General features: G+C 43.5%; 1 protein-coding gene across 1 annotated transcript in view; it reads right to left on the reverse strand.

Annotated features, from left to right (window-relative positions):
* Positions 1-20132, reverse strand: part of CPNE4 (copine 4) — a 364694-nt gene that overhangs the window by 67952 nt on the left and 276610 nt on the right. Inside the window, exon 9 of the mRNA XM_019536816.1 lies at positions 2529-2615. Within this exon, the coding sequence (XP_019392361.1) occupies positions 2529-2615 (87 nt within the window). The remainder of the gene's footprint in view (positions 1-2528; positions 2616-20132) is intronic.

The following is a 20132-nucleotide window of genomic DNA, read 5'->3' on the forward strand; positions in this document are numbered from 1 at the left end:
GCCTCTGTGCTGACAAGAGGGGAGTTCCCTAACCTGTAGGTATGGTGCCGGTTGTGCCTCCCCAGGTGCATCACTTTGCGCTTGTCTGTGTTGAATCCCATCCCATTACGTAGAAACATGCTGATGTTGTGAAATCTTCTGATAAAAATCAGTCAGGCTTTGCAGACTGCTTTCTTGCTCATTGTGCTTCTTCCCAGATTCCTGCCTAACAGGATTTAAGATTGTTAGGAACTTGGAAGAAGACATCTTCTGCCAGGGTTTTAAAAGTTTCCAGTTTCCATGCTGGGGAGAAGGGAACTTAGTGGCCTGGGAAGCTTTGGGGCTGGATACAGACAGTGCACATTTACTGGTGTAAGTGAAAACCAATCTGTACCCATCTGTACTAGAACAGAAATTCAGTACACAGACTGGTTTAAAAATGGAAGAACTGGTCTAAGATTTGCCCCCCATCACAACGGGTGAATGTGTCCTGTTCACTACTGATCTAAACTACACTGTTTACAGAAAATTACATCGCTTAGATAGATTCTACCTTAGGCTTTTTGAATGTTTGTATCTAGCCTGGGTGTCCTGACCAAAAGACAGATTGGCAGAGTCTGACCTGTTTGTGAAGGAACTTGGAACCAGGGCTGCTCAGTGTCCTCACTGCTTGGAGATGCTTAGCAATTTTGTTTGGAAAAGTCAAAACAAATGGCACTTTGATCTTTTTTCAAAATGAAAGCTGGGAATTCCCATTCCATGGGAGATTTTGAATTTTATTCCTCTATGGATCTAAACTCTATTTTTTTATTTCATCATTTCCCTCAAAGTAATTGGACCCTTCCTTTGAGGTCAGAAGTCAAATACATATTATTTATAAAGCCACAATTGGCAGCACTGCTTTATAAAGTGAATCTGTAAATAAGGCATTAGAAAATTCCATGTTTATTTTCTGTTATGATTTACATATCTCCTGTGCTTTATTTACAGGTACAAATACAGTTTTACAGCTTCCAGCTTCAGAAACAGCCTGGTCTTCTAGGCTAGAGACGGAAGTTACACATAAATCAGCTTAAATGATCAGAAACTGGTCTAAACCTGTAAAAGAACAGAAGTTCAGTACACATAAACTAGTTTCAAAATGGTTGAAACTGGTTTAAGATAAACCTGGTTGAATGTAGTATCAGACTTAACTGATTTGGGTCAAACCGGTTTATGAAACTTCTGTCTCAGACCCCTTCCTAGTTCAAGTTAAGTCACAGTCCCCCAGCATCCCAGCATTTTGCAGCTCTGGGCTGGGCTGTGCTGTGCTGTCTGCTCCAAAGAGCAGGGCTGGCCTTTCCCCCCTGCTCCCTAGCTGGAGCATTAAGGGCTGGCTGAGAAGGGGGCTGGAGGGCAAGCCCAGCTGGAGATGCAGCCCAGTCTGTGGGGGGGAGGGGTGAACGCCTTCCCCCCTCCACCCTTAGGCAAACCCCAGCTGGGGTAGGGGGTTGAACACCCCACCCCCTGCTCAAACTTACTGCTGGCTGCAACTGTGGACTACAAATCCCAGATGCACCTGGACGCAGGAAGAGGAAGTGATGAGCAACCCTGTAGAGTCCTGCTACTGTGATTCTGGACTGCAAATCCCAGTGACCTTGAGGGCAGCAGGAGGAGGAAGTAAACACAAAGCCAGAGAGCCATACTGTAGTGGCCCCTGGCTTGTGGCCTGAGCCGCTGCAAACATGTGGCTGCATTTCCTGAATCAAAGGTAAATGTCTGTTCATTTCTGTTTCAATTTAACCTGTGCAGCTTAAACTAACCTGCAAAGACTTAATCAATTTAGCCTCAGGCTTTTTGGCCATCTGTACCTGGCCCTAGAGTCAAGTTGGGCTATTATTTCTCCTTCATCATCACCAGTAATAAATATTACATTCATATGCTAGTTACACCTGGTTAATGCCATATATTCAGATGAAATCCTCTGTAACTTCTGTGCATTACTGTGGGCTTCTGTGCACTTCCTCAGGGAGACCTGAAATTTGTAAGCAATTGTGCTGATCATGTGCAAGGAGATGAATTCAGACAACTTCCTCCAGCTGTGGTGACTTCATAGTGCTAACAGGAATGAAAAGCAGTGCAATTTATTTCTGTTACTCTAGTAGGGGAATTTGACTTTGACTACAAACTAAGATCATTTCTGTTGAGCAAGAAGATGCCACAAGCAGAAGGGCACTTGAAGCACCTACTTTAAAGCATACCTGACAAAGCCTTGATCCATTTTTACCTAATGATGACATCCTCTAGGCAACTCGTTTGTTGCTGGTTCCTTTAGCGGTAGCTTATTATGACAGGTTTTGCTCTATTTTTATAATATGATGATGCCTAAAAAAGAGACTTGTTAGACCCAAAACAGTTTTCCTTCGTCCTTTCAGTGTTATCATTTTTAGTATCACAGTTTGACTTCTTTCTATTTTTTTGTCATCTCCATTTCCAATAACTCTTTAAATATGCATTATTAAAAACCGGGAATAAGAACAGACAAAGATTCTTCTTTCAAATATAAGTACCTTGCATTGGTTAAGAATGACAATGCCTGAATTCTTGTAATTCTTCTTCTTTGCTTTATACTTGGGATTTATGCACTCCCACTGTACCTGTGAAAATAGCAGACACTGCATGAAACACAATTCATGTACAAATGTATAATTAATTATGATTACACAATATGCTATCTACAGTTGACTCAGGTCCCAAGCTGGGGGTAGTAGAAGATATACTGGAGGGCAGGGCTAGGATGCACAGACATCTTGACAAATTGGAGGATTGGACTAAAAGAAATCTCATGAAGTTCAATAAGGAGAAGTGCAAAATCCTGTACTTAGGATGGAATAATTCCATGTACCAGTACAGGCTGGGGACAGACTGGTTAAGTAGCAGTTCTGCAGAAAAGGACCTGTGGGCTACAGTGGACAGTAAGCTGAACATGAGCTAACAATGTGCCCTTGTTGTGAAAAGGGCTAAAAGCATACTGTGTTCTATTATTAGGAATGTTGCCAGCAAATTGAGAAAAGTGATTATTCTTCTCTATTCAGCACTGGTGAAGCCACATCTAGGCTAGGGACAGACATTTAAAAAGCCTGAGCCTGAAATGATTCAACCTTTGCAGGTTAGTTTAACCTGCAAAGCTTGAACCAATTTGGAGGTGAATAGACATTCCCTTTTCATTTCAGAAATGCAGGCACATGCCTGCAGTAGTTCAGGCTAGAGGCTGGGGGCACTAAAGCAGCCCTGCCTTCCCTTCCACAGTACTGAGCTGAGGGAGGGCATGACCAGTCCCAGCAGGACGCTCTGATTAGCCCAGCAGGGAATTGATAATACTGTTTATCGCCCCTAATTCAGTGTTTACCACCCTGTTAAGAAAACAACAGAGGGACATTACTAGCTACCTGTTCATTCTGCCTTTGTCACAGTACAGACCGTAGCCAGCATGTGGCCTGCTAGCTAATACACAGATACCTCTCAGCAAGGCAGACAGGAGGAGGGAATTCCTGCTTAGCAGGGAGTGGGGTGGGGGAGGAGGGGAGCAGCCTGCAAGTTTCTGACAGAGCTGTAGCCAGGGAGAAGGAGGGGGTGCAGGCCAGCTCTGTTGTGGAGCACACAGCCCCACCCAGCCCTGAGAGTATTCCAAGATACTAGGGGTATCTGGTTTAACTTAAACCAGCAAGGGGTCTGGGACAGACACTGCATAAACTGGTTTGACACAAATCAGTTAAGTCTGATACTGCATTCAACCAGGTTTATCTCAAACTGGTTTCAGCCATTTACAAAATGGTTTATGTGCACAGAACATCTGTTACAGGTTTAGCCAGTTTCTGCTCACTTAAACTGGTTTATTGCGTAATGTCTGTCCCTAGCCCTGGAGTAGTGTGTCCAGCTTTGGGTCCCCCACTACAGAAAAGGCGTAGACAAATTGGAAAGAGACCAAATAAAGTGCAATGGTCTTCAAATTGCAGCAAGGGAAGTTTAGCTTAGATATTAGGGAAATCTGTCTCATTAGGAGAGTAGTAAAACACTGGAGCAGGTTACCCAGAGAATGGTGCAGTCTCCAGTCTTGGAGGTTTTGAAGACGGGGCTAGACAAAGCTTTGGCTGAACTGATCTAGTTGGGGATGGTCTTGATTTGAGCCATGGGTTAGACTAGACGACCTCTTAAGGTCCCTTTCAACCCTCATTTTCTATAATTCTATGATTGTATGAAGTCCCATGAAAGCATCCAAGGACATAAAAGGCTACACAGTAACCATGCAGGAAATGATTTTAAACTAAGTGAAGCCGAAATAGAAACATTCCAGAGAATATACACAAAGTACTCAGACAGATATCTACCTATCAAGACGTGTGGACACAAATGGAGATTTTACAAGTGCCAAGTTTAGAGACCAGGGGAAGCAAACTGATACCCTATATTAAATAAGGGACTCTCTGTCTACATATTTACACTGGGGGTTTATTTCAAACAAAAGTAAACTCAGAACTTCTAATTGGAAAACTAAGTGCTTGCCTTAACTCGCTTTATTGTAAGACCTTTGTGATAGCAATATTATAGGCCATATGTGCTATACAAAAGTAAGCAGTTAAAAAAGTCAGGAAGAGGCATGTAAGCAATGGAGTTAAATTACTGCTCTAATTATGAGTTCAAAGTTTGAAAATTTGGTCCTAAAGCCTGTCCTAAATCAAAAAAAACAACTAAAGTTGAAACATAGTCCATGTGTCTCTGTAAAATGTTTTGGCTTTGAGAAAACAGGATGTCTCAATGAAAAAAAAAAAATCGAAAAAGTTAATATTTAAAAGTAGAGTTTAATCAGAATTTTTTGACTAAGTTATTTTTTTCACAGAAACACTGATTTACAAAAAAACCATTTTGTGGAGCTGCATTACTTTAAACCCACATCTGTATACATAAGTATTCATTTGCATTTATAGCATCCAATTGAAAATGTTCTGCTACATATATGCATTTAAGGCCTATGATTTATGAATATTACCTTTAGTGTTATTTCAGAGGTTGTTTATTAACAATGGGGGAAAACGCTTAAGAAAATGTGTAAGCTCTGATACAATGCTAGGAAAAAAATGTTTAAATCTCCAAAAAGGGCCAGTGTGGCCTATTATTGTAAATAACTATTTAATCATTTTAAAATTTATGATACTGACTTAATTTTGTTACTGTATTTTATATATTTGGGGGGACACTCTTCATTTGAGGCCTGACTGAGCAAGATATTTAAGCATGAGATACGTTTTAGGCATATGAGTAGTCCCACTGACTTCACTGGTCCTTAGACCAAGTTGTGGCACAACTACTTTCAACAGATAGAATTTCAAAATCAGAGTTTCTTTCCAAATGTCAAGAGGGGTAGAAAGCATATTGCTTCAGAACAATGTGTGAATTTCTCCCTGCCGTGGAGTAAGTGGGCTGCCTGCACAGAACTCCCAATCCCTGTGTTCTGGAAAACAAATGACGTAGCTGAAAATGGAAAAAGAAAAAAAGGAAAACTATTCGTAAACTGTATAAAGCACAGCTGCCTACTCCACAGTCTGCCCCATAGCTCAATTATTCGTCTTGTGAAATGAATTTTCCAGCTGAGGAAACAGGTAGACACAGGACCACATGTTCCTGGGAAATCCTCCAGCAACTATTTTTCTGTGCTCAGAGGATAATGAAAGCTCAAGGAAATACCACTCCTGAAAAAAGGACAGCCCTTCAGATCATAGTATGACAGAGCCATGAACACCTATTCATGGTCTGACTATAATGTACAAATACTAATTACTCAAGGGTGGATACATCGACACTAGGGAAGATAGTTTAATGTACAGTTATCCCATAAATGTACTAGAAGCATTTATAAAAGGACATTTCTTAGTTTATAAATTACAGTAGAGACAAGATGATCTAGTGGACAGAGCAAAACCTAGTAGTCAGGAGAACTGTTTCCAGCTCTGACAGTAATTACACTGAACAGGCACTGACAAACATCTCTACCTCTTTTTCTCCCGGCCCCTCCTGGATGATGTTCATATATTCTGGTCAGATATGTGGTCTACAAACCATATAGAAAAGACTAGGATGTTGGCCCTTGGTCAAGTTGTTTGCCTTTTCTGTGCTAGCTCTAAGTTGTTGATTGCAATGTCTACCTGCGTTTGTAAAGCACTTGAGATCCATGGGCATTTATAGACATGGTCCAGGAGGATGGGTGTAGGCACAGCTCTGAGAGCCACATTAATTAAAAGCACCCGGAGTGTCATGTGTATCAGCGTCCTCACGCTGAAAAAAGGTGGCAGAGCGCTTTGAATTGAAGCTCATTGACCAAGCTTTAGTTTAAAGTTCCCCACTGCCATTTTCCAGTCTGGGGACGCTAGAGTCTGTTGGAGCACAGTAATTACCACACTCCAGCAGACTCTATTAATCAATTCTTCTCTGATGTGCTGGAATTACAATGTGTGGAGCAGCCTCCCTGCACATGTATAGGAGCCCCATGTGACAAGCTCTATCTAATGCCTAAGCACTGGTATTCTATGTACACTTAACTAAAACCCGAGTGACTGGTGTCACAAGCTGAAGAAACAGAAAAATTAGGAAATCAATGGCAACTGAACAAACTGAAGGAAAGAACAATTCCGCAGCAGCTAACCCATTAGCTGATGCATTTATACTACTGCATTTATACTATTTGATGTACTATGGTATACTGCAAAGCTTTTTTTAAACACTGATTCTATGCTCTCAGTTCCTGCTCAATCAAAAAAAAGTCTTAAATATTTTGAAACAAGCTTATCTCTTTTCTTACTTACCTGTCAAGGTCTGGTTCCAGAGCTCTGCTTTTCTACAGCAGGAGCTGAAGATATGACAAGAACCATTTCCTAAAATTCCCTGTACAACTCCTGCCTAGTCATCAACTCTTCTAAAGGGAAGAGAATCCTCTTGCCATCTAAGTCTTGGCATATAAATTATGAAGAACACTGAGTTTCAGCTATCTTGCTTACAATGGAAAACCAATTTTAAATTTTAGCCTACTCAATTCAAAGTCCTAAATTCTGACTTTGACTTGAGATCTGTCACTTTGCTTTAATGATTCATTTTCCTTTTTTAAATTAACTTTTCAGCAGAAAGGAATTTAATACAGACTCTGTAAGTCTGACGTTACTGTTAAGCACTATGAAATTTAGATCAATCTTCCTAGCAGAGTACCAGGAAGTTAACATTTATTTTGGATTTCTGGTGGCTCTGGGCTAGGTGAGCTCTTTTGTCAAACAACAAAGTGAGTTTGAAATAGAAAGCAATATGACTCCATCACTGCCTACTAACTTAGTAAAGGTGTTGAGTCATATGTACAGTGAATTCAAATATAGATTCATTTGGGATTTCTTTAACAACAAATTTAAATCAGGTTGAAAGAAACTTTTGGAGAAAAATCTGGATCAGTTTTTGGTTTTTTTGTAGGGATAACTGGTGAAACAACGTTGATGTTTGTAAGATTCTAATTCTCCCTTCACTGTAACATGGGACACAGTTTCCAACAAAAGACACTAATCCCTAAAACCATAGGTTTTAATTCATCAAGCCTCCCTCTTTCCTCTCGTTTCCTAGAACAGGAGTTAAAGATTGTGTGTCCTACTGGACACAATGCACATGTAAAGAAAGGTATTAATGATGACGCTTGGCTCCCCTTGGCCTAACATTTAAAGACCTGAACTTTGAACAGAAGATTCCCAATTAATGGCATTGCATTAGCCAGTGCATCAGATAAAGATACATGACTGAGGGAGCCCCACGTATTCTGAGGCAAAAGAAATAATGACAAAGAACAAAAAATAACCCTGTGTGTTTTCTTCCTGATGATTCAGAAGGAGCACTTGCCTTTCACAGCAAATTTCATCTCTCTATGCCTGAAAGGGATAGTTCATTCACAAGGCAGCCCTCATTTCCCCACAACACCTGTAGGGCAGGTCAAGTTTTCATCACTGCCGTCTCCTGGAAGTGCCTGCCAGGGCAGACTAGCTGTTTTTGTCTCTGCCAGGCGCTCCACAGGAGATTTGCAGCTAGGGGATTCATGAAAATTAGCACATCTTCTGTTTTTCTGACCAGGATTCTAGAGGTTTTGGAGTTATGGGGCGCTTGTACACGTGACGCCGTTACCATGTACATGTCACAAAAATGTCTCTGTGTGGTTTAATGATGTCGCACTCTACATGTGCAAGAGTTTGGGGGATTTTAAGAGAGTCTATATAATTCAAACTAAATTACATCCTAACGTAGTTTAGTTTGCAATGATACACTGCAGCTATTAGTTAGCTCACCTCCCCCCCCAGCCACGGAAGAGTTGGGGACGTGCCGCAGATTAAAAGGACTGGGCCCCTTGCCACTTCTTCTTCCCAGAAGCTTGCTGAAGGCAGAAGAGTTGGATTGGGGTCAGGGAAGAGTTGGATTGGGCTGGGTGCTGCCTCCAAGCTCCCCTTGCTATGGCAGTAATGGAAAAATAAATCCCCACTGTTTCAATTAAAACCCACCATTTCAATTTAGAGGGCATAGAATGTGACCCTAAAGACTAAACCCCAGTCATGTGTACAGGCACCCATGCTGACTGGGATCAGGTTACTTAAGGAGCAATAGCTCTCATGGATTTGATCCTCTGAAGCTCAAAAAAGAACTCAAGGTGTCCACTAAAGCTGGGCATAGTCAGAACATCCCTGGCATGTCACCAAAGTTAATAACTGCTTTACCATTTTACACATACCCTTATCACCTGAATGTCCAGGGGAGGGGCTCAGAACAATATTCAAGAGGTCTGACAGAGGAAGGACCCAGACCTCTACCACTGAGGCTTCCTGCCATATCTCCCATATTGTTTTTGTCTGATGAAAGAGACTCACAAGTAAGATAATAACATTCCCATAGGAAACTAGTTTCCTGATCTGGAACTGACACTAGAGATACTCTCTCCCCCTGCCTGCCCCCCCCCTTTGGTTTTTTTTCCATAATTCAGAGACAAATCTTTCTATTATATTCTATAACTTCTCCAGCTGCTTTAGAGTCCAGATGAGTCATATTTCTGTGTTCCCCCCCAGAAATCCATCTGGTTCTATTGCCTTTACTTTCAAAGTTGTATGATTTGTTTTGTTTTTACTTAGAAGAGGATTTCTCCATTCAAATGTCAACAGCTTTACCAATTAATCTTTACCCTTCCCTTCTTTCTGCTGTAAAAGTTGTCAGATTGATTAATGCCTTAGTAAATGCTACATAAAAACTGCACAGTATGAGGCCAGATTAAGGAGGGTATCCCACCAACAGACAGTCCACCTCTAGTGAGAACAGAATTTAAGCATACACTTAGATAGTCAAATCAATGTTATTCTGAATAGTAATAGACTTAGCATGTGCTTAAAGAAAGGAAGGCTATGACTAAATTGTGAAGTTTTGGAATGACAGGACTCAAGGAAGTGCAAAGTAGCGGAATGAGATATGTCTCAACCTATAACCATTCTGTCTTGGAAAAGAGCATCATGAACAATTGGTGACCTCTGACCAAAAAAGCTTAATGTCTCATTCAGAGAATGAACCTTCCCTTCTGCAAACACATGGAAGTCTGACCAGTATTAAAAAAAAGAACCACCAATACATCAGTTCCAGCCAGTCACAAGTCCCTCATTTTGAGCTGGGTTGGGGCAGGGTCTGGGCAGTCGGGGGCCACATGAGCCAGAGACTCAGTGGTTGCAAGCCACTTGGGCTGCATGCTACGTGTGCCAGGGGGCAGACAGCCCCCCTTGGTTCCCCCTGTCACATTGACAGCCCTTCCCTCCCAGCCATGTGTGACACCCCCCTGCAGTGTAGACAGCCTGACTCCCTCTTTTGCTGTACATGCATAGCACAAGCAGTACAGTCTCTTCCCACAACACTGTGTAGCATAGACACTCCATCCCCCTCTCACTTCGTTTCTGTTCCCCCAGGAGTGGGGGGCAGGAAGTAGAAGCTGGAGGAGGGAGTGGGAGCCTGAAGAGCCCAGCCAGCATGGCAGGAGAAATGTTTCTTGTCCAGGTTGTATGCTAACTCTTCAGGGGCTTCCTGCAGCCTGTGTGCTGCCAGTTAGAGAAAGCCAAATACAAGCCTGTCTAAAAGAAGCACATATCCTATCCTACCCGTGTTCACATCAGGCTGGGGACTGAAACTACCCTAGTGTTTCATGCTTGATGTACTCCTGGCAATGGAGGGAGGACAGACATCTCTTCTCACCCTCCTAGCTCTCTCTACAGCATTTTGTGCTATTGGACATACTGGTTCATATTGGACACTGAAGAAAGGTGAAGGTCCCTGGAGGAATATGTTAAAATGGTCTGAAAACTTCCTAGAGATTCACACCCAAAAAGAAATGATACGAAACCACATTGCAACCAAGGTTATAGCTGAAGAAGAGTCAGCTGAACCTCACCAAGACAAAAGTGGTTGCAAGTGGTGGTGATGCAGCCCCAGTGCAGCCTCTTTGGGTTGAAGGCAAGTGGCTGAAGCACTTGTACAGAAAGTTGGCTAGGGGACTGTCTTATCCTGGTGGGTAATGGATTAGCCTCAGTTACAAACACTTTCACTACCTTTCAGCTGAGCTACAATAATGGAACATACCTCGGCGTGAAGCCTACAGCACTTTTGAAATTCCAGCTGGTACTAAAATCTATGTTATCTCTACTCATCAATACAAGCCACTGAGAGGACTTCAGACCTGTATATAGCCATCTGTGCTAACTTCCCATAGGATCCTGAATCAAGCTGGAATTCAAGGTTTCCCACTGCCTAAGTCCAAGATATCTAAACAATACCTAAAGTGCCAAGCTGAAAAACATAGCTCCACTCCTCTGGCTCAGTGGAACTCTTTGCAACAGAGCAAAACTACATAGAAAACAGAGTTTTCTTAAGACCAGACTGAGACTGGTGCAGGGCTCTGGGAGAGGGTGGCTCAGGAATCTTATCCTATCCCCAGCTGGTGCTGCTGCTGCTGCTTTAAGGGCAAGAACCAGAGCAGCCAGAGCATGCAGCAGTGGCAGCATCAGCAGTAACAGCAGCAGCTGGGGATGGGGCAAGATTCCTGAGCCACCCTCTTCTACAGCCCTCCTCCCACTCTTCCATAGGGCTTGCCCAGTGCACAACCTTGCTTGTTATGCCACTGTAAAATCAGTACTCTATTGTTTATGCTCTCTACTTGGTGAGAGGATGAGGTTCTAAACAACACATCATACATGTTAATCATGTCACTTAATTCACTACTGGAAGGTGCTCAAATACTGTGGTGGTGAAAGCAGCATATGAAACATCATAGAATACAGTAAGTACTGGGAAATGGTTGTGCTAATGCTATGTCTGTGGCAATACAACTCCCCGTTCCTTGCTGGGTGTGAGAATGAACTTAAGATAATTGGTAGCGTAAGAAAGATGTTGTAGCCATGATGGTCCAAAAATTACATGAGGCAAAAATTTTTAGGGTCATATCTTTTATTGGACCAACAATGTAGACGGGATAAAGTTAAACAAGCTTTTGAATGTGAGACATTCTTCCTTGGGTCTCTGAGGAAGCTAGGCACAGCAAGTGAAGCACAGCCTAAAGGAGGGGCTTAGAGAAGTTCCTAGGTGTAGCAGACATAGTTAGTAAAAGAAAAGAAGCTGAGTACTGAGAGATCAAGGCCTATCTAAAGGTGAAATAGGGGTCAGTCTCATCTTCCTTGTGTGGGAAGTATTCAGGAGTTGGATAAATTATAATGGGCCATAAATCCAATATCCGTTCTTAGTGTCCAGCCAGTTTATGAATTTTTGTTCCCAAGTTAGCTTTTTAAAGGTATTAGGTAGATTTCCCTTGAGCATGATGATAATGAAGTCAGAGATGGAGTGGTTGTTCTATTAGAAATGCGCTCTCTTGCTGCAGAGAGGAGGATGCAGACCAATGGCTTGAAGTTGCAGCAAAGATTAGATTGGATAGCCATAAAAAACTTCTTAATGGTTAGAATAGCAAGGCAGCAGAACAGACTGACAAGGGAAATTGTAGAGTCTCTATCACTGGTCATGTTCAAGGAGAGCTGGACAGCCACTCACTGGGCACGATCTAGGTGTAGCTCTTTTCTACCATGAATATTTCCCATACTTATGGGCTTTACTGGTTGCCTCCTCCTCTCTCCCGTCACCCCCGCCTTTCCATTACATGTGTCAGTGTGTTTTTAAGCCTTCTTTAGAGGCACTGGGTATTGGCTATAGCCAAGGCTGGGGACTTTGACTGGGGTGTGCTAATGCTCCTGCTGGGACCAAAGCCAGAGTTCCCTGGCTTGAGAGTCTTGCTCCCCCACTCAGGGTCAGACCAATCCCCATATTTAGGGTCAGTTAAGAATTTTACCCTATGGTCAGATTAGTATGGGCTGTGGGGGTTTTTGACTTACTCCGTAGGGAGCGAGGGCCCTCTACTCAGATCTCTTCAGTGTATATTGACAATATTTCACAGAAGCAAGACATTGGCTGCTTTACCTATGGCAGGTTAGGGTGCTAGGTCTGTACTGTGTCAGGGTTGATGGTAGAGTTGATATGTAGAGTTTAGATTATGGTTTATATAGGGATGATCCTGCATCAGACAGGGGGTTGGACTAGATGAGCTCTGTTGCCAGATGAGTGTAGCTGTGCTGTATGTGGTGCTGCAGACACATCTGTGGTGCCATATGCTATGTGTTCAGCTGTTCTCCATGTTACAAGGGAGCAGCACTGGTGAATTTTTTGAGCCTGGGATATCTGGGGGTCAAAAAAAACATGCCAAAAAGAAAAAAAGCAGAGTGGCACACACAGGGGCAGCGTGTACCGCTCAAAAGCAGAACCTGGCCAGTCGGAGCCACACGCGGCTGCTGGCCAGGCTCTGAGCAGCAGGATTGCCACTGCTGCAGCCCTGGGAGCCTCTCAGGGCCCCAGGTAGAAGCTGATGGGACCAGCCCAGTGCTGGCCCCAGCCTTCTCTATCCCACCCAGGATAATCTGCTGCATGCTAGAGTGCACATGGCATGGGCATTCCCCAGGGACAACTACCAACAGCACAAGGTGCACTGCCACTAGTTGTCCCCAGGGCACCAAATGTCTATGCTCATCAGGATGTGGCCTGCAGGTCCTTTCTATCCCTACTTCTCTATGACTCTAATGGTGAGTGCATGTCTTCCATTCTTTATATTTTTTCTGTGAGAGTTCATTCTCTTACAGAGTTGCTGTTTAGTTTCACCCACATAGTTGCCTTGCGGGCATTTAATACAATCGATAAGGTATATGACATTTTGGGAAAGGCATGTGTAGGAACCCTGGATTCTGATGGTTTCTTTATGGTGGGTGTTGATAGTCTTGGCAGTGGAGATGTGCTGACAAGTTGAGCATTTCTTGCCAAGACAAGGCTGTTCCATCTGAGGTCTGTTGGGCAGGGAGAGTTTTCCTGTGATGATGAGTTGGGCAAGGTTGGGGGTCTGTTTGACAGCCAGAAGTGGAGGGGCTGGGAATAGCCAGAAGTGGAGGGGCTGGGAATATAATTGTTCACTATTGTTCCTACCTTCAATGTACAAAATGCTTAATTAATTCCTCAGGATAACTTCTTAGATTTTGAATGCCATGTTCCCTATATTTTCTTTCCTCTTGGTTCTGAATAGCTATGAAGATTCCTATTTCATTTTCTGAGACAGAATATCCATATTTGAGTAAATCTGATCAAGAATGTGCATGCTATTCTTGCACGCTTCCTTTCCCATCCAGAGACACTTAGGGAAGAATGGAGAATGCTGGCCTCACCAACGTACTTCAGCTGTGAAACTGCCATCTTTTTGAGAGAGCTTTCATTCCACTCAGATTCACTTTGCAATTAATTTTTGACAGGCAGGAACTAATGCAACCTCAGAAATAAATGCTCTAAAATGTATAAAAACCTTCAACCAGGGTATTAACAGGTCAATGGACTCAATTTGGCCCTGGGAGGACTAGACTGGATCTTACTTTATATTAAAGCTCCACTCATAAATGATTTATAAAAGGTTAGTAAATGATTGATAGCTGTTAAGAAATTTTCACAGATGTGAATAGCATATGTCAGACTACAGATGGGTTATAAGCACATTGGGATAAAGTGTTATGGGTGATTATAAGCTTATAACCTTGGTCCAGATTATAAGATTATAACCTGGGTCCAGATCCTGAAATGGATTTAGGTATGGCACCTGGCTCTGGGAATGAAATCTACATACCCAGGTTAGATGTGTCCTAAGCCCCCTGTACTTTAAAAGGAGGGAGTAAGGCAATTAATGACTGCGATTCACAACAGTGAGCATTCTGGGTGAGCAGATGCCTCTACAAGACAGTAGGAATGGGGACTGTCTGAGATCCCTCATCTCTCCCAGATTTAGGTGTCTACTCTGTGTTGAGCCCTTTTGTGAGACTAGGATTCAAAACCTAAAACTCCTGCCTAGACTTTGGTGCCTAAGGACACTTCATGTGTAGGCAATTGGCTCATTATTTTTGTTTATAGATTCATAGATTGTAAGGGGTTGGAAGGGACCTCACAAGATCACCGGGTCCAGCCCCCTGCACTAGGCAGGACAGACAACTGGGTTCAGGTGACCCCCAGCAAGGTAACCACCCAGTCTCCTCTTGAAGATTTCCAGGGTAGGTGATTGCACCACCTCTGGAGGGAGCTTATTCCACAGTCTGGACACCTTAAATGGAAAGAAGTTTTTCCTAGTGTTAAACCTGAAACAGTCTTCCAGGAGTTTGTGGCCATTACTCCTGGTTTTCTCCAGTGGCGCCCTGGTGAACAGTTGTTCACCAAGTCCTTGATACATTCCCTGATATAGTGGTAAGTTGCTACCAAGACTCCCTCAGCCTCCTCTCTTTTAGGATGAAGAGACCCAAGTCCCTCAGCCTTACCTCGTATGGCTTGCCATGCAATTCTCTGATCATATGGGTGGCTCTTCTCTGGACTCTCTCAAGCTTTCCCATGTCCTTGTTGTAGTGCAGCACCAAGAACTGGATGCAGTACTCCAGCTGCGGTCTCACCAATGCTGAGTAAAGTGGAAGAATAACTTCCCTGGTTTTGTTTGAGATGCATTGGTTGATGCATGCCAGAGTATTGCCTTGCTGGCTACAGCATCACACTGATGCTCATGATGGCTCATGTTCATACTGTGGTCTATTATTACCCCTAGGTCCCTTTTAGTCATGGTGCTAGTCAGTTTGGTGCCACTGAGCCTGTAAGTGTGTTGTGGGTCCTTTGACCCCAGACACAGCACTTTACATATCACAACGTTAAACTTCATCTAGTTCTGATCTGCCCATGTTTTGCATACACCTACCTTTTGCATATGAGTCTAGTGGGAGGAGTACTTGCCAAGGAAATGGGAGATCTGGATTTTAAACCCTCCTCAGCCTGTGAGGACTCAAACACACATCTCTCACTTCCCGTAAGTGTCCTACCTATCATGCTATTGAATGGTATCAGGGAGGGCATACTCTCCCCTCCTGCTGAAGATGGGCAACTGGGCCGCCAAGAATGAAAGATTTTTGAGGCTGGAAGGAGAACAAGCAAGAGGGAGTGTGCTTCTGCAGTCTATCAATGAGAAGAAGAAGCAGGGAAGATGGAAAGCAGGGTTCTGATCCCTGCTACCAAGCTTATTTCTGTTTCTTAGCCATTGACTGTCTCTTGTAGTATGCACAAACAGTCCTGGCAGCAAGAACTGGAACTCAGATCTCTCCTCTCAAGGAGCATCTTCATCACTGGGCTATAAAAGCATGCTCTGTCTGCTTGTGCTCTCTAGCCCCATAGCTGAAAGGGATGGAAAGTGCCCCACTGAGAATGTTCCAAGTCCTGCTGGTTAGAACATTATTGGGAAGTGGGACACTTTGGTTTGAATTTCCTTGGGCTGAGGAGATCTAGGTCTCCCAATTTCTAGATTATTTTGCAAAAGATGGGCAGCACCATCATTGTCCTTGGAATGAGCTCCAAAGTCCTTCCTGTCATTGTGCATTCAGCATGTTTTGAGTGCTCTCAGGAACCCTCAAGGAACTTTGCTGTCTAATCTGTGAATCCCAAGCAGCCTAACATAGGATTTAGCTGCTTAAACAGTTGGCTCAGCCAAGATGGAGGTAGTTTGGAGTACATGCTAGAGCTGAATTTTGGTGTCTAATCTAAGTCAATTTTTAAATAAAAACTTAAGTGTTAGCAGTGTCTCAACATCCACAGTGCTTAGGCAGGGAGTTTGTGAATTGCTCACCTGGAATGTTGTAACTAAATTCTGCTAGAAGTACAATTAAGGTGCATGAATCCTCGTTTGGTGCGACTCTAAACCAATTGGTTATTCATCTACTAAAGCACGGAATATCTCTTAGTTAACGGCTTATTAACCCTTTAAAAATGGAATCTTAATGCCAGAGCCAAGCTTGTTTTGCACGTTTAGGGTGATTATCATGAGATCAGCCACAACCACAACCCCATCTTCAGTCCAGAAGTCCAATGTTTTTAATTTCTCCTCAGATAATTTATCAAGATTAATGACTCCAGGATTAAATAATAATAGGAAATGACAACTTCTAGAATTAGATATGCCAAATCATTTATCATTTTCAATAACTGCCATCAACCCCAATTTGCAAGGATCAAACTGACAGAAAAAAGTGGAATTATTAATGAGCTAATAATTCTATTTCTCTTAGGATCTGTAATTCATGATTCATTTAAGAAACTGATTAATTACATCCTGATGGTTTCAAGTCAGCCTGGGTAGTGGCAAAGGCAGGGCAAGCACTGGGGTTGAGGTACAGAGAGGAAGAGAATTACATTCTCAACCAGTGAAAAGTCTTTGGCCATTAGGTGCATGCTCCTGTTATCCCTCTTGAAAGTATGCACTTGTTTTGCCATTATACTCCAGCAGTTGGCAAAACCTATATGCATAGACTTATATGTACCTAAATAATTGAAGGAGGAAATAGAACTAGAAACTGAGACTAGTTACTTCAGGTGTAAGTAAGAGCCACACGTCCTCCTTTTGGCTGATTTTAATTTTCAAAACATCATGTCTAGATACCTACATAATAGCACTACAGAGTGGATCAGTTGTTCAAACAGCCTTCCCAGAAGCAAAACAGTAACCAACATAGCTAATAACTCAACCTCATCACCTACTTTGGGATGGATACAAACATTGGTCAGAAATTCCAGATAAATGTAACTCAATCTTAGCTTAGATGCTGAAAGCTACACTGCCTTTTAATTCAATGTAATTCTTGCCATAAGAAAAACCGTCACTGGCCTCTGCTGTCAAATAATGTCTTAATGTTGCTATTGATAGACATTTTAGCAGCATATGACAGAAACACAAGGCATTACAACAGTATTTAATGAACCGGCTACCTCCAGAATTCCATAAATATTTATTTATTGCTATATGATAAGCTAGTAAAGATCAAGGTGGAAATCATGGTGCCACTGAAACTGTTGGAGGTATTCTCTTGACTTCACTGAAGTCAGAACTATACTCCATGGGGAAAAAAAAGGGTAACAAAAAATTCCAGTGCAGAAGTTCAAAGGCGTTTCTCATATATTCATAATTACTGTGTTATTAAATCAATAACATCTTCTTTAAGATAATAGCCTAGACAGTGTACACTGATGCTTCAAGTTGTTGTGCTCCATTTTTGATGCTATACCAAAAGCAATTTAAACTCATCATAGGCAAAAATAACTTCTGATTTCCCCTCCATACACTGTGGCTGATCTTCCTCTCTCTTCCACTACTGTAGAAGATACATTCTCCTAGTCATTCAGGCCCATCTTTTTTGACTTGGCCTTTATGCTTGACCCACAAGTTTTGTTGTTTCAGCCTATATATCCCATCATACATATATTTGCTTGTTTAGAATGTCAAGGTTATGTACCCAGTCTCCTTCTCTCCCGTACTGCTACCTGCCACCAGAGGCAGAAGGAGAAAATATTATTTGGGGGGGCTGAACGCACACACTTACACCCCCCCTCCCCGGCCAGCAGGTAAGTCAGTGGAGAGGAAGGGTGGGAGGCAATCAAAGTCCCCACAGTGAGGGAGGGAGTGGGCCAGGGGCTGGAGTGAATGGGGTCCAGGGCGGGTTGTGGGATGGGAGGCTCATCCAGGGGTGCGGGGCAGCTCTCGCTGCTGCTTGCACCCTAGGGGAGGCACAGGGGGCACATGGTCCCTGGATTTGTGTGCTGGGCAGACACAGGCTGCCACTGTGGGCTGGGACTCTCCACCCTACTGCCACTGAGTAAGACCTTATTTATTTATTTTTTTACCTATTATGTAGTCATCTCTGTATACACTACTGTAACAGAGGGTGCTCTGTTACTATTAGGGGCCTGAGTGGCATCCAGGCAGTCCACAGCTGCCTGTTGTCCTAATCAAGAGGAGTTGCCTGATTGGGGAAAAGAGCCCAGCTTGTGTATATAAGGGCTGGGTCCCTGAATGACAGGGGCAGCAGTTTGCTGCTACCAGCTAAGCAGGCAACATCCAGCTGACCTGCTGCCTGGAATATCGTGGAGGTAAGGGCTCGGGGTATGGGGAAGGAGGTTAGTAAATGATTCTGGGCATGGCCTGAAACTGCACCCTGCTGGAGAAAGGTGGCCTGGTGGAGCTACCTATGGTGGGGTAGCTCCCCAGATATGCCAGGCCAGTTACCTCCCTGGTGAAAGGTGGGTAGGGGTGCCTGAAAACCACAGCTCCCAAATCCCTGATGGGTTTGATCACTGAGGCAGGGCCCAGGTAGATGGAGGGACCTGTGGCAGCACCCAGTCTTGCAGAAGAGCCTTGGAGCATTACAGAGCCAAGAGTTAGGCTCCAGGGGGATGTGGCCCTGAGCCTTGGGGGCAATTAGGGAAGCTCCTGGGGCAAAGGGATACAGGTAACTTAGAATGTAGTAGGACAGGGCTTGGAGCCCTAGTCCCATAGTGAGGGGCTTGGTGCCCAGGGACAGGACTGGCTTGCAGTTCAGGCATAGGGCTTATGGCTGAGAGAGTCTTGTGGCCCATGGACAGGGCTTGGAGCCCAAGGACAGGGCCTGGAGCCTGAGGAAGGGGCTCATAGACCCAGAGAGAGGGCTGGGAGCCCAGTATATATAGAGAATGTAATAAGTCCAGGTGTGAGGCCAAGTTAAAGAACCTGGCCTCACCTGTGAGGGTGCTGGGACCTCAAGCTCCAATGGGGAGTGAGAATCCCACGTGAGACTCTGGAGATTGTGCCCCAGTGCTAGCTAGTGGAGGAAACATCTGTGAGGCATTGGATATGTTAAGGGGAGCTTAGAGTGTGTACAGAGACCCTTGTCATCAGGGCAGTCTCCCGCCTGCTTAACATCAGATAATAAGAACATCAAGGCATGGCAGTAGAGATGGGTGGGTGGTTAACCTGGAAACAAGTGGGCAGGCCTACATTGACACTGGCCTTTGGACACCCACTTGTTACAACTACACTGAGATGAATCATGACAAAAATATTTTTTGCAATAAAATTAAAACATGTTATAGTAGATGTTTGCCTCTTAGCATATGACCAGTTTTTTTTCTGGTTCAGATAGCAGCCCCCGCTCCCAAAAGCAGTACTTCTGGGAGGCAAGAGGAGGGACTTCCAGTGGCAATAGTCAGAGGTTCAGCATAGGACTTCCATTCCCAAGGTAGCAACCAGAGGGCAGGGCACCTCCAAAGGGTGGGGCTACCTTTGCAACCCTCAACAGCCCACCAAAACTCATTAAACAGCTCTCCAGCCAAAATAATTGTGCTTCCCTGCTTCAGAGCACGTAATACTTTCTGATGCCCCAGAACAAGACTATTTCCTTCTCAGGTTTCTACTTGTTCATATGTAGTACAGCACAAGCCAACTCACTGTAGTTTTGTATTCTTTCTGGGTTTTTAAAAACTGATGATGTCAGTACAGCTCTGACATCAGGTAAGCTTGACTATATAAGGTGTTTAGTCCCTCAATTTCCATCGATTTCAATAGGAAATCAGTTTGTACAAAGTGTCTTTAAGTGGGCCTCACAATCATCAGTTCATTAAGTCCCACAATAGCTTAGCAATTTAGTAGTATTATTGCTTATGCAGCCAAATAAGTTGAA

Source organism: Crocodylus porosus, unplaced genomic scaffold (assembly GCF_001723895.1).
Source record: "Crocodylus porosus isolate Cpor-Errol unplaced genomic scaffold, CroPor_comp1, whole genome shotgun sequence".
NCBI lineage: Eukaryota > Metazoa > Chordata > Crocodylia > Crocodylidae > Crocodylus > Crocodylus porosus.